At 36.5% G+C, this 11632-nt stretch overlaps 1 protein-coding gene and 1 pseudogene across 1 annotated transcript; one reads left to right on the top strand and one right to left on the bottom strand.

Annotated features, from left to right (window-relative positions):
• Positions 1 to 1384: 1384 nt before the first annotated feature.
• Positions 1385 to 6529, bottom strand: LOC107777973 (ATP sulfurylase 2). The gene is made up of 5 exons (XM_016598148.2): positions 5705 to 6529; positions 3518 to 3923; positions 3165 to 3425; positions 2525 to 2611; positions 1385 to 1773 (listed from the first exon to the last, which is right to left on the bottom strand). The coding sequence occupies exons 1-5, from the start codon at positions 6274 to 6276 to the stop codon at positions 1633 to 1635; spliced, it is 1467 nt and encodes a 488-aa protein (XP_016453634.2). The 5' UTR covers positions 6277 to 6529; the 3' UTR covers positions 1385 to 1632.
• Positions 6530 to 8556: 2027 nt separating this feature from the next.
• LOC107777971 (NAC domain-containing protein 71-like) lies at positions 8557 to 10906 on the top strand (annotated as a pseudogene).
• Positions 10907 to 11632: the final 726 nt, after the last annotated feature.

Below are 11632 nucleotides of genomic sequence, written 5' to 3' on the forward strand. Positions count from 1 at the left end.
TGGTAATTAACCATTGTTGAGTATTGACTCAAGTTGAGACTTATTATGTGAAGTTAACGGTTGAAACGAGATTGACTATAGCTGATTCCCTTGCCGGGACGTTATTGATTATATTGTTGATTCCCTTGCCGGGATGTTATTGTTTATATTGTTGATTCCCTTGTCGGGATGCATTGTTTCTATTGATTGGGTGAGGAAGAGTGTAAAGCACGAAGTGTGATGTTGTGCATGATATTGTGAGTGAGTGTAAAGCACGAAGGGTGATGTCGTGTATGATATTGTGAGTGAGTGTTAATGCACGAAGGGTAATATCGTGCCATGATTTGAGAGTTAATGCATGAAGAGTGATGTCGTGCTGATATTTTGAGAATTAATGCACGAAGGGTGATGACGTGCCATGATTATGAGAGGTAATGCGCGAAGGGTGATGCCGTGCAGTTTCTGTTGATTCTTATGGTGAGGATGAGAGTAAAAGCACGAAGGGTGATGTCGTGCACTTGTTACTGTGTTATCATTTCCGTTGCTTCAAGTTTGATATTTATTTTGTCGCTTTACTTTATTATTGTCATAACCAGCCTCAGCGTGTTTCCCTTTTTTCCGTCTTATTCTGTTAAATTCTTGTTATTATTGCTTCTCGTATATGATTTAATTGCACAGGTTTATATGGTTGTTGTGTCCTAGCCTCGTCACTACTTCGCCGAGGTTAGGCTCGACACTTACCAGTACATGGGATTGGTTGTACTGATACTACACTCTGCACATTTTGTGCAGATCCCGGTACTGGATCCTACGACCGTAGTTCGAGGTTGCTGCCTTTAGTCCAGTAGAGACCCGAGGTAGTCCTGCAGGCGTCCGCAGGCCTTGGCGTCCCCTTCTATCATACTTCCATTATGTTTTTATCTATTTCTGAGACATATATGTATTTTCCTTGTTCAAACCACTATTTGTAGTATTCGTAGACAGTTCGTGAGATTGTGACACCAGTTCTGGGTGGAGTTTTATTGTGGATTCGTACTTGTATTAAGTTAAATTGTTAAATTTTGTTCTTCCGCATTTTTTTCCGCTATTGTTCTTATGTTAACTTGTAAATTGTTAAAAGATAAAGTAAGGAAGTAAAATAATCAATAACGTTGGCTTGCCTAGCGGGTTCAATATTAGGCGCCATCACGATTCCGACAGTGGGAAATTCGGATCGTGATATTTTGAAACTCAATGGATTGTCAGCTTAGTAGCCACTTGCAATGGAGAAGCAAGAAACAGCAAAAAATATTTCCAACTTAGAGACTTTCAGATGTTAATTAATTGGTCTGGCTCTATGTTCTCGAAATTCAGGATTTGGCTTTACATTTTTCCTGAAGAAAAGAAGTTAAAAGACTGGCATAGAACAGTTAAAAGACTACTTTTTTAGAATGAATGATCAGTACTTCTAACAAAAAATATAACAAATCAATTCCAAATAGCAGAGAAATACCAGCAGAAGACAATTGATAGCCTCAACTGGATTGTCCAGACTAAAGAACATGAGACACCATCAATTATCTCTCGTTTCAAATTTTCAAATTAACTTTGTTCTTTAAGAATTATCCGCAAGACCTAAAGACAACTCGAATTTCTTGTACTCTAAAAGTAATATCACCGGGCAGAAAGAACAGCAGAGTTTTGTACGCCGTCCTCAGCCTGCAAGCTCTCATAGTATTTGACCAAGACTTGCCATCCCCCGGGACACATAAAACCATCTGGAGGATTCTCACCAGTTCTTGCATAAGTTCGCATCTGCATAAGAGGTCATCAATTGAAAGTAAACATCATAGTCAGTGAAAAAACATGCAGAGAATGGAAAAACGTACTAAGCATAACACTCAAACTGATGCACACTCTACCAACCAAATGAAGAATGTAGCATGCAAAATGGGAGGATAGGCAAAAATCTCAATTTTAATTATCATATGTCAACATTTTATGCCTTAACTATCAGTTAATCTTCCTTCTTTCCCTCAATAAAACTTCTGACACTCATCATTAGAGAACTGTTTTCATGGCCTTAAGCGTTTATAATCTCAGTATTGTGCACCAACAGTAATACAAACAGCTTTTTACCCGATGGAGAAGGCCCAAGCCCGAGTTTGTATTTTCACATGCAGATCAGATGCCATTTCACAAGTGTGACTCTTAAGAATATCAATATGTTAAAGCAGTTTAATAAGAAAGAACAAGATAATTAGTGTTGGGTTCTTCTTTTCCTGACATCTTTTTCTCTCTCAGTCGCAAAGAACTAGAAAAATATTGTCTAAACCAACTTCTAGGTAGAGCTTGTCTTTTACCCCATGGAAGATCCCAAACCCGACTTTGTATTTTCATATGCAGAACAGATATCATCTCACAATTTTAACTCATAAGAAAATTAAAATTCTGAAGGATTTTCATAGCATTAACTAGCAAACTAGTGTCTAAACTAACTTCTATGTGAGTTTCATCGAAATACAAGAACCACCAAAATAACATAGCACCATAATCCCGTCCTCACCTTGGTACCAGAAATAAAGAGAAACTCTTTAGCACGTGAAGGGTCGAAAAATGCCATCTTCTTATCGACTGTATCATATGCTGCCACCTGCAAAAGATGCACAGAAATTTGAAAGTTTAGAAGATACTCTGGGCCTTTACATTTATAGAAATCGAGATGAGTTCAGGAAAAGCTGAAGCTAATTACAATGACAAACAGTAGAGGAGAAAGATGGTTTGAACTTAAGAAGAAACATCAATAGAATCTGTCTTGACTTCACAATATGAATTGGGGCACTCGTATGCGGGTAATATATGAGCACTGCTAATACTAATTACTCCCTACGTCCCAATTTATGTGACACACTTTCCTTTTTAGTATGTCCTAAAAAGAATGTCACATTTTCATATTTAGAAACAGTTTAACTTTAAAATTCTCATTTTGCACTTAATGAGATGATTTAAAGCCACACAAATGTTTAATATTTGTTTTAAACTACAAGTGTCAAAAGTCTTCTTTTTTTCCTTAAACTATGTTCCCAGACAAACGGTGCCACATAAATTGGGACAGAGGGAGTACCAGATATGCTAGCAGAATATACTCAAGTGATCTTTGAGAAAAACTATAAAGGTTAATGCAATAAGGGAGGTTGGAAACCTACCCTGAAGGGCAGAATGTTCAATTTCTCAAGACCAGGGGCCATGCTTAGAACTTTCTTTCCATGATCTGGATCATACAAGTCCCTCTTCTCTGTTGGGTGGCTCATACCAGCAGGATCGCGACCTACAATGTAGAAATTTGCACCCGCATTTATCCGTGCCTTTGCATGCCACTGTACTTCAGTAGGTCCAGCATAATGCATTGGTGAGGGAAATATGGCCACAATAGTAGTCTCAGGATCGAGAACTCCATCTTCTAGGACCTATATAGGTGTAATTCTCATTAAGTAACAGCACTTCAAACCATAGAGGTCGAGCAAAAGGATTAAAGATAAAGGAAATGGAGAAAGTTAACCTTGCTATGTTGTTCCATGCGGACATCTAGTGGCACATCATCAGCCTTAGTGAAACCGCCTAAAGGATGGAGCAGAAGAATTGGATTCTTGTAACCCATTTCCAAAAGTCTCCTCCGTGTATCATTCATAAGCAAAGCATGGCCATTATGGACAGGATTTCTCAACTGAAAAGCAAATACTGCATCTGCCTCACGTCGATCAAATTCATCTCGGAGTTGTTGGGGAGAGAGCCTGTAGTGATCAAGACCATCATTATATTTGCTAGGCTTTATGACTTCCAGATCTCCACCAATGAGCCAATTTCCAGCAGGAGTAATTACCTCCTCAACATAAGGTAATCCTGGGGCTGTAGTTCCCCATGTTCTTGCAATTCTTTCTTCTTTGTTATGCTTGTAGATCTCAATACTGCCAAAAGAAAAGATATTTAATCAAGAGAAGTTCTTCTACGAACAGAAATAGATTATAACAACCAAGTATAAAGTAGACATTCTCGCTAAAATTACGAATGGGCAGATACTTTTATACCTGCATGTAAGAAATATGAGTTCACTAGAAAAATTCATGGCTTACTGGCAGAGAATTGGAGGCAATTTCTTTACATTAGGCCACTCAGATGGGGCGACGAGCTGCTAGAAAAGTTTCGTGCTTAAATGATGGTACGCTAAGTTGAATACTGCAACAACTGCCCGTGCTGATCCATTCCCACTCCCCAACAAGAAGACCACATAACTACACAGAGAGGAGTTAAAATACTGTGGAGTTTGTACATTCATCAAACGGATTGGGAAGATCCATTCAATATCATAAACATGTTTTTCCTGCTTCTTTCCTGCCATTCATGTTTTATCTCTCTTTTAAAAAGAAGAGTTTCAGCTATTATTCATGTGAATATGATTTCAAGTCTACGTGTTCCTGAAGTCACTCAAGTACAATCAATGTTTAACTTTTTCTTTTTTATTTTGTCATGCCATTTTGATACAAAACCTGGAAGTCCATTTTGAGACTCCGCCAGTCAGATTGTTAATGCAATCTAAAACGACAAAACTAGACCAAAGATGTGAAACTTAATGATACAATTATAATACGACTAGATTGTTGAAGCCTCTCACTTTATTACAGAGAAGCAACCAAATTAGCTTGACATTTTAAGAATAGCTATTCAGTGTCTAGCACTAAAGGGTATATCTTAGCCGTCAATAAATTTGGAGTGGGCCATGTGAAACCAGGATTCGGGTCTAGTAGAGGCACAAAAAGTCAAGTGATTTCTTTTCATCTTTATTCATCTTTGTCTAAATTTTGGTGGATTGAGTTACACAGTACCTGTGCTAGTGAGAAGTCAGCAGGTACCTAGTGGATTAGTCAAAATGCACATAATATGACCCGAATACTACAGCAATAAGAAAATTAGTTATTCATGTCTATCACAACTTGCTAGAACTTAATGAAAGAAGTTGTGTTTCTCTTTTGTGAAACAAAGTATATGCAACCCAGAACCTTATTGCAATGATGAAGTAACACAAGACCTTTATATAACCCTTTTTGAAAACTCTTACACAACATATGCAAAGTAATTTTGTAACTCAACACCCTCCTCACCTCAACTTACATAAAGGTTGGCTCTAACACCATGTGAGAGAATTTGAACATTTAGGGGTCGTTAGGTTGGGAAACAAGTTATCCCATGATTAATTATCCGGGATTAGTTATCTCGGGATTGTAATCCCACCCTCCCATAGGGATAAAAATAACACTACAATCCTGGGAGAACTAATCTCGGGATTAGTTATACCGCGATTTTATCCCAACCAAACATGGGACAAACTCATCTCAAATTTAATCTGAGGATTAATTATCCCTTATCGGTCATACCAAGATTTCTATAAACACTTCTGGAAGCCCTTACACCACATAGCTAAAGCAATTGTATAAAAAACATGTTTTTATCAGGGCAGGAAAAGGCACATAAAGATGTCATCTTGCAGTAATTGAACTATAAAATCCGAACATGAAGTAACAATTGTAGCATTATTGTCTTTCCGCAGGAAAATTTTCAATCTTTAGCAAATGCAAAACAAACAGATATGTCAGGCATCATGAAAGGGGGAAATGGAGAATAAAATTAGAACATCTCTTTAAACCCCCCCAAAAAAACAATCTTTTTTCCACAAATGTAATAGAGTCCTCACCTTCTAAGAATGCCAACTAAATCATCATTTGGTCCAACTAAAGCAACATCACAGGAGGCACCAATCTTCTCTTTATCTTCATCATCAATTGCCAAAACAATAGGAAGTGACATATTAACAATAGACCCATCTTTCATTCTAAGGGAATTGAAATGTAAGCTCTGCAAATACTCATCCTCTCTCATAAACCCTCTAAGAGGACTAGCCCAACCTTCACTAATCACATGAACCCATTCAAGATCAATCTTTGTCAGCTTCACTTTTGCCATAGTTTCTGCCTCTGCAATTTTTGCAACCCTTTGATTCTCAGGCACCACAAGATCCACTAAAGAACCCCCATCTGGTTCAATCAAAGAACTCTTCACTGTCAACCCACAAGACCCTCTTGAAGAAGTTAAAGAACTCATCTTTTTTCTGTGGGAAAACACAAGGTGAGATAATTTGTCAAAATGGTAAATGGGGTTGGCTTTAAATTTGGTGCAATTGTGACTAAAGGGGTTTTTCTTGCTAGTGTTATTACAATAGTGGAAAATGGTAGTACTAGTAACGTGTAGTCTAATAGCTAGAGACATTTTGAAAATGGGGAGTTGTTGGGTTCTTGGAAAAATGGTAAGTTGGCGTTTGTTGTTAGAGGAAAATGCAAATGGTGTTAGAGATCCAAGAGAATTGCAAGGGTTGTGGTTATGATTAAAGATTCAGTGGACATGATTTTTACAGGGGGGGATTGGGAATTGGAATATAGAGATGGTATGCACTTTTTGGACAATGCCTACGGACCACAACTTTGCTTTAGCTTTGGTGAGGCCTTCAAAATGCTTATTCTTTGCGTTATTCTTTTTTTTTTTTGTAATTTTCTTCTTTCTTTAAATCTTTGGATTGATGTGGACTGATGAAAGAAAGAGGTTGAAAGGGTAACGAGCTAGCCAGTTTTCGGATTGGTAATCGAAAAATAGTCTGCATTTTCAAAGTTATTGAAAAATAATCATTGTTTTGCTTAAACACGAAAAGTTCCAGTGTAATATGCGGGATTATGGAGCTCTTGCGTATAAACTTCCAGCATATGTTGGAACTTCAACACACAAAAAGTTTCAGCATACTGGATTATGAAATTCCTGCATATAAACTTCTCGCATATTATGTTGGAACTCCAGCACATTATGAAATTCTAGCACATTATGCTGGAGGCTCACATGTAAAAAATTCTAACTCCGGCATATTATGCTGGAATATTTCCGGATGTTTAAGGGTGTCTTTGTTCAGATTTTATCTTTACATGAAAAAGTGGCTAAATTTTATTTACTTTTAAAGCTGTGGCTATTTTTCAATTATCAGTTGTAAATTTGATTATTTTTATTTTTATTTTTTTCCCGTTGAAAAGAGGACGTTGGTCACTTGGTGGAATTAAATAGTAAATGTTTCGTGTCATTTATTTTCTTTGCTTTATTGGTATCTAATTTAATTTTTTGGAACATTAATACGTTGGGATGCACATATTTAGGTGGCACACCCCAACATATCTTATATGTATTGTTAACTCATCAACTACGCACTCAATGTTGATTTACTAACTTATTAATGTTGTCTGTCAGTTTTATCACAATCTTTTTATTTATCCAGACTTATGAATAATCCGAGGATACAAATTGAAATGTCAGAGAATGTTATTATTAGATTTAATTTAAATTTTATTCCGACCTTTTCTGTCCTTATACTATTCCGTGGACTGACTTAGCTGAAGGCATAATCACTGCCGCCTTTTAAATTGAAATAAGAAGTGCATGTAATGAGTGGACGGTCTGCTTGATGCTTGATGGGGTCCCCCAAAATTTTGCACCATATCGCTGTGAATTCATTTACATATATTTTTGGGAAAATGCCTAGGTACCCTGACCTATGTCCGGATTTTCAATTACATACTTTTTTTGTGAAAATTCTATTATCCCCTAAATTTATTTTAAATGAAATTATTTGTTCCCTTAATGCTGACGTGGCAGAATGTGTGTATTTCACTCTCCTTGGGACAGTGAGAAGCAAGAAAAAATAATTTTCAGATTATTTTTTATTCTTTTGTACCATTTTTTCTTACTTTTTTTTCTTTTTCCTTTTCCTTTTTCTTTGTCTTTTTTCTTTTACTTTTTTTTTCGCTTCTTCTCTAGTCCCGGGCGGATAGTCATTCACCGGCGACTTTATTTAACCGTTTTTCTTCCATTTTTTCTTTTCCCCCACAAATTAAAACCCATCCATACTCATTTGTTATTACTCTACACATCTTCTCATCTTCATATACACCAAACTAAGAGTCATCAAATTTGCTATTAGAAAATAATTAATTTTTTTGAATTTTTGACAATTTCTTGTGCCAATTTAAGGCATTTTACCTTGTGGGGTTTTAAATTTTTACTTGAATTTACTTTCTTTACCAATTTCCAAGAGCTTTTATCAAGGGCTAAGTGGGGTTTTGGCTAGAATATAAAGTTCTGAACTTTTTGTCAGAGAAGATGATTTTCTTGCTCCAGGGGAGCATTTTATCAAAATTTATCACAATTCTTGAATTCAGTGTAGCTAAAAGTTTTTATTTTTGGATCTTTTTGATTTTCAATAGGTATAGAGGCACTTAGTTGTAATTGAACGGCTATTGGAAACAGCCTCTCTAGCTTAACAAGGTAGGGGTAAGGTTTACCTACATTATAGAGGTAGGTATAGAGGCACTTAGTTACCTACATTATATCTTCCCAGATCCCACACTTCTACCTCCCCCAGACCCCAGTGGGGATTACACTGGTCTGTTGTTGTAGTACAGAGGCACTTAGTTTTGGATATTTTCTTGATTTGGAACTTGAGAAGTTACTTAAATGGGATGAACATCGCTGCCTCCAGGATTTCGATTTCATCCAACTGATGAAGAATTGATTGGATATTACCTGAAAAGGAAAACTGATGGACTTGAAATTGAATTGGAAGTTATTCCAGTAATAGACTTGTACAAGTTTGATCCTTGGGAACTTCCAGGTATACATTCTTGATAAACATTTATTCTTATTGATTCGCGTCGAATAATAAAAATATTAACTGAATATTGAAAAAAATAATTGTTGAACTATTGCAGAACATACATTTTGTAATCTCAATTATATTTGCCAATGATTTCCCCTGAAAAGCTACTCCCTCCGTCCAAAAAGAATGATACACTTTTGATTTAGAGAGTCAAACGCGACTTTTTCATATGCCTTATAGATTTTTTGAATCGTTTATTATTGTGACTTATACTTTTTATGTAGTTTTTAAATATGTAACTTTTATTACAAAAAAACTGAAAGATTCTATGTCCAAATTCGTCGTCAAAATTAAGAAGTTTGACTCTCGAAACTCAAGCTGTATCGTTCTGTTTTTGGGATGGAGGGAGTAATATTAGTGCATTTCCAGCTTCATGATACTTTTGAACTGAAATTAAACTGGAAAGTTGTTGCTTTATGACTTATATGTTTGTTCCTTTATTATTGTCTAAATCAAAAAGATGGAGTGTTCTGTGGGGCATCTCTTTTTTTTTCATATTTGAAAGCTAAATTATCAGTATCTAATTTCAAACCCTGACCACATATTACAAGATGAAAAGCATATATAAAGCAATAGAAGTTTCTCATTATAATTGGTTCATGATTTGCTTACCTAAAATGGAAACTTTAGGATTCTGACATCTTGTAAAGGCGGATTTAGGATGGGTTCAGAATTTAATATTTGTTAACATTTTTAGTAGTCTTAGTGTTTTTTCACATTTGTGTTTGTGTTCTGTGTCGAAAATACTGTGTTCAATTGAACCAACAGAACATAGGCTTTATCAGCCTCTGACATCTTGTCCTAAAAAATGCAGAGAAATCGTTCCTGCCAAAGCGCGACATGGAATGGTTCTTCTTCTGTCCTCGGGATAAGAAGTACCTGAATGGCTCATGAACCAATCGAGCCACTAAGTCGGGGTACTGGAAAGCGACAGGGAAAGACAGGAAAGTTGTCTGTCATCAGCCTGAAGTTGTTGGATATCGCAAGACATTAGTCTTCTATAGTGGAAGAGCTCCTCTTGGCGGTAGAACGGAATGGGTAATGCACGAGTATCGTCTCTGTGATGATGTTTCTCAAGGCACTCCAAATTTCCAGGTCGATTCAACAAGCTCAGTGTATGTTTCCTTGATTTAGCAAAATCCAAGAATTCAATAAGTTGATCATATTTTGCTATGTTGAATATGTTTAGGGCCTTTCGCTCTTTGTCGTATCATCAAAAGAAACGACGCATCACTGAAAACAAGCGACACTTCAGTAGCAGTCTCAAATGAACTGGTTGTTCTTACTACTGAGACGCCTACTCAAACGACGTATATGTCCAACGATAGCAACTATTCGACTCCTGTGACTTCTCCTTATGAGGGGACTAATGCGACAAACTTTTGGATGTCACATGATATGATCTTGATTCTTCAAAGGTATTGAGATTGTCTTATTTCCTATTGGAAACTATCCGAACTATGACCTCCAAACCACGACATTAACACAACCAAGTGATCGATTTGAGTTCACCTCGAGTTCATCTTTCCCGAGTTTTAGAGGGGAAGTTGAACTTTCTGGCGATCTCAGTAGCTACGGCTGTGTATCTCCTTACTCGGTTCATGGAAACTACACTGGATTCTATGGCAACGACGATATGTCCTATGAAGGTTATTATTATGACCAAGCCAACTCATTCGTAAAATCCAAATCTTTTTCTAACAAATGAAACGGAAAAACTAATTTAGTCTTTTCTGTCTTTACTGCAGGATATGAAGGTTGGAATCAAGCTAATATGGGAGATTTTAATGGTCTATGGTCGCACGAAGATAATTTTCAGTAATTTGATGAAAACATCTATAAGAAAGAGCTCAATGTAACTTGGTTTACTTTGACAAACTCTATTGTTATCTGAGACAGCAGATTTTTATGTTTGTCTCAGAGTCATTCGATTACAGCACGTCGAGTTTAGTTCCCAAGTTCAATCCTAGTAGCTAGTATGTTTTAGTACATTGTTGTCATTTTAAGTATGATATAACTAGTGTTGATCCTTTTTAATGATCACATTAGGAAATGGTCTTAGTTTGTAGCTGATTTCTGTGTTCTGGATTGTATCACCCTTCTGTTTCTGATCATTTCTATGTATGAATTACCAAGTATAAAATGTAACCAAAATGTCAGTAAACTATACGATGAACAAATAGTTTTACCAACTTTAAATGGTTCAAAATATCATATTGATTCTCGCATAAATGTCAGAGCAACTTTACAATATGGGTGTTAATCGGGCCGGGCTGACCCGTTTTCAGCCCGCTTCAACCCGGGTCAGCCCGCTACTGTTCGCGTTGGGACGGGGGTCGGGTTGTGTACGTTCACATTTAGACTAACGGTGCCCCGAACCCGTTAAACCCGAATTTCCTTAACGGGCTGAACACCCGTTAGCAGCCCGGTTTCCGTTTGAATTTTTTTTTTTAATTAAATTGGACCGTTTCCAACGGTCAAATTCAGAAATGACCGTTGGGGAATGGCCAGAAATTGCAGAAATGGCCAATTTCGGCCCCCCCATTAATAATATAGCCCTTCCACCCCAAAATCTATAAATAGCCCCTCTTCTTCTTCATTTTTTCTCACAAATTCACTCTCTTACTACTCTAATTCTCTCTCAAGTATCAAACTCTCAATTCTCTCTTGATATTATAGTTCTTAAATTCTCAAATCTCAAATTCTCAATTATTTATTATTTCAAGTTTCACCAATTATTTAGTTTAGCCATTACAAAATTATTATTATCAAATATCAATTATTCAAGTGAAGTGTGGTATCAATTATCAAGTATTCAAGTATTATCAACTATCAAGTTTCGGTCTATCAATTGAAGTTTGAATTTTGATATCA

This window comes from Nicotiana tabacum, chromosome 1 (genome assembly GCF_000715075.1).
Source record: "Nicotiana tabacum cultivar K326 chromosome 1, ASM71507v2, whole genome shotgun sequence".
Taxonomy (NCBI): Eukaryota; Viridiplantae; Streptophyta; class Magnoliopsida; order Solanales; family Solanaceae; genus Nicotiana; species Nicotiana tabacum.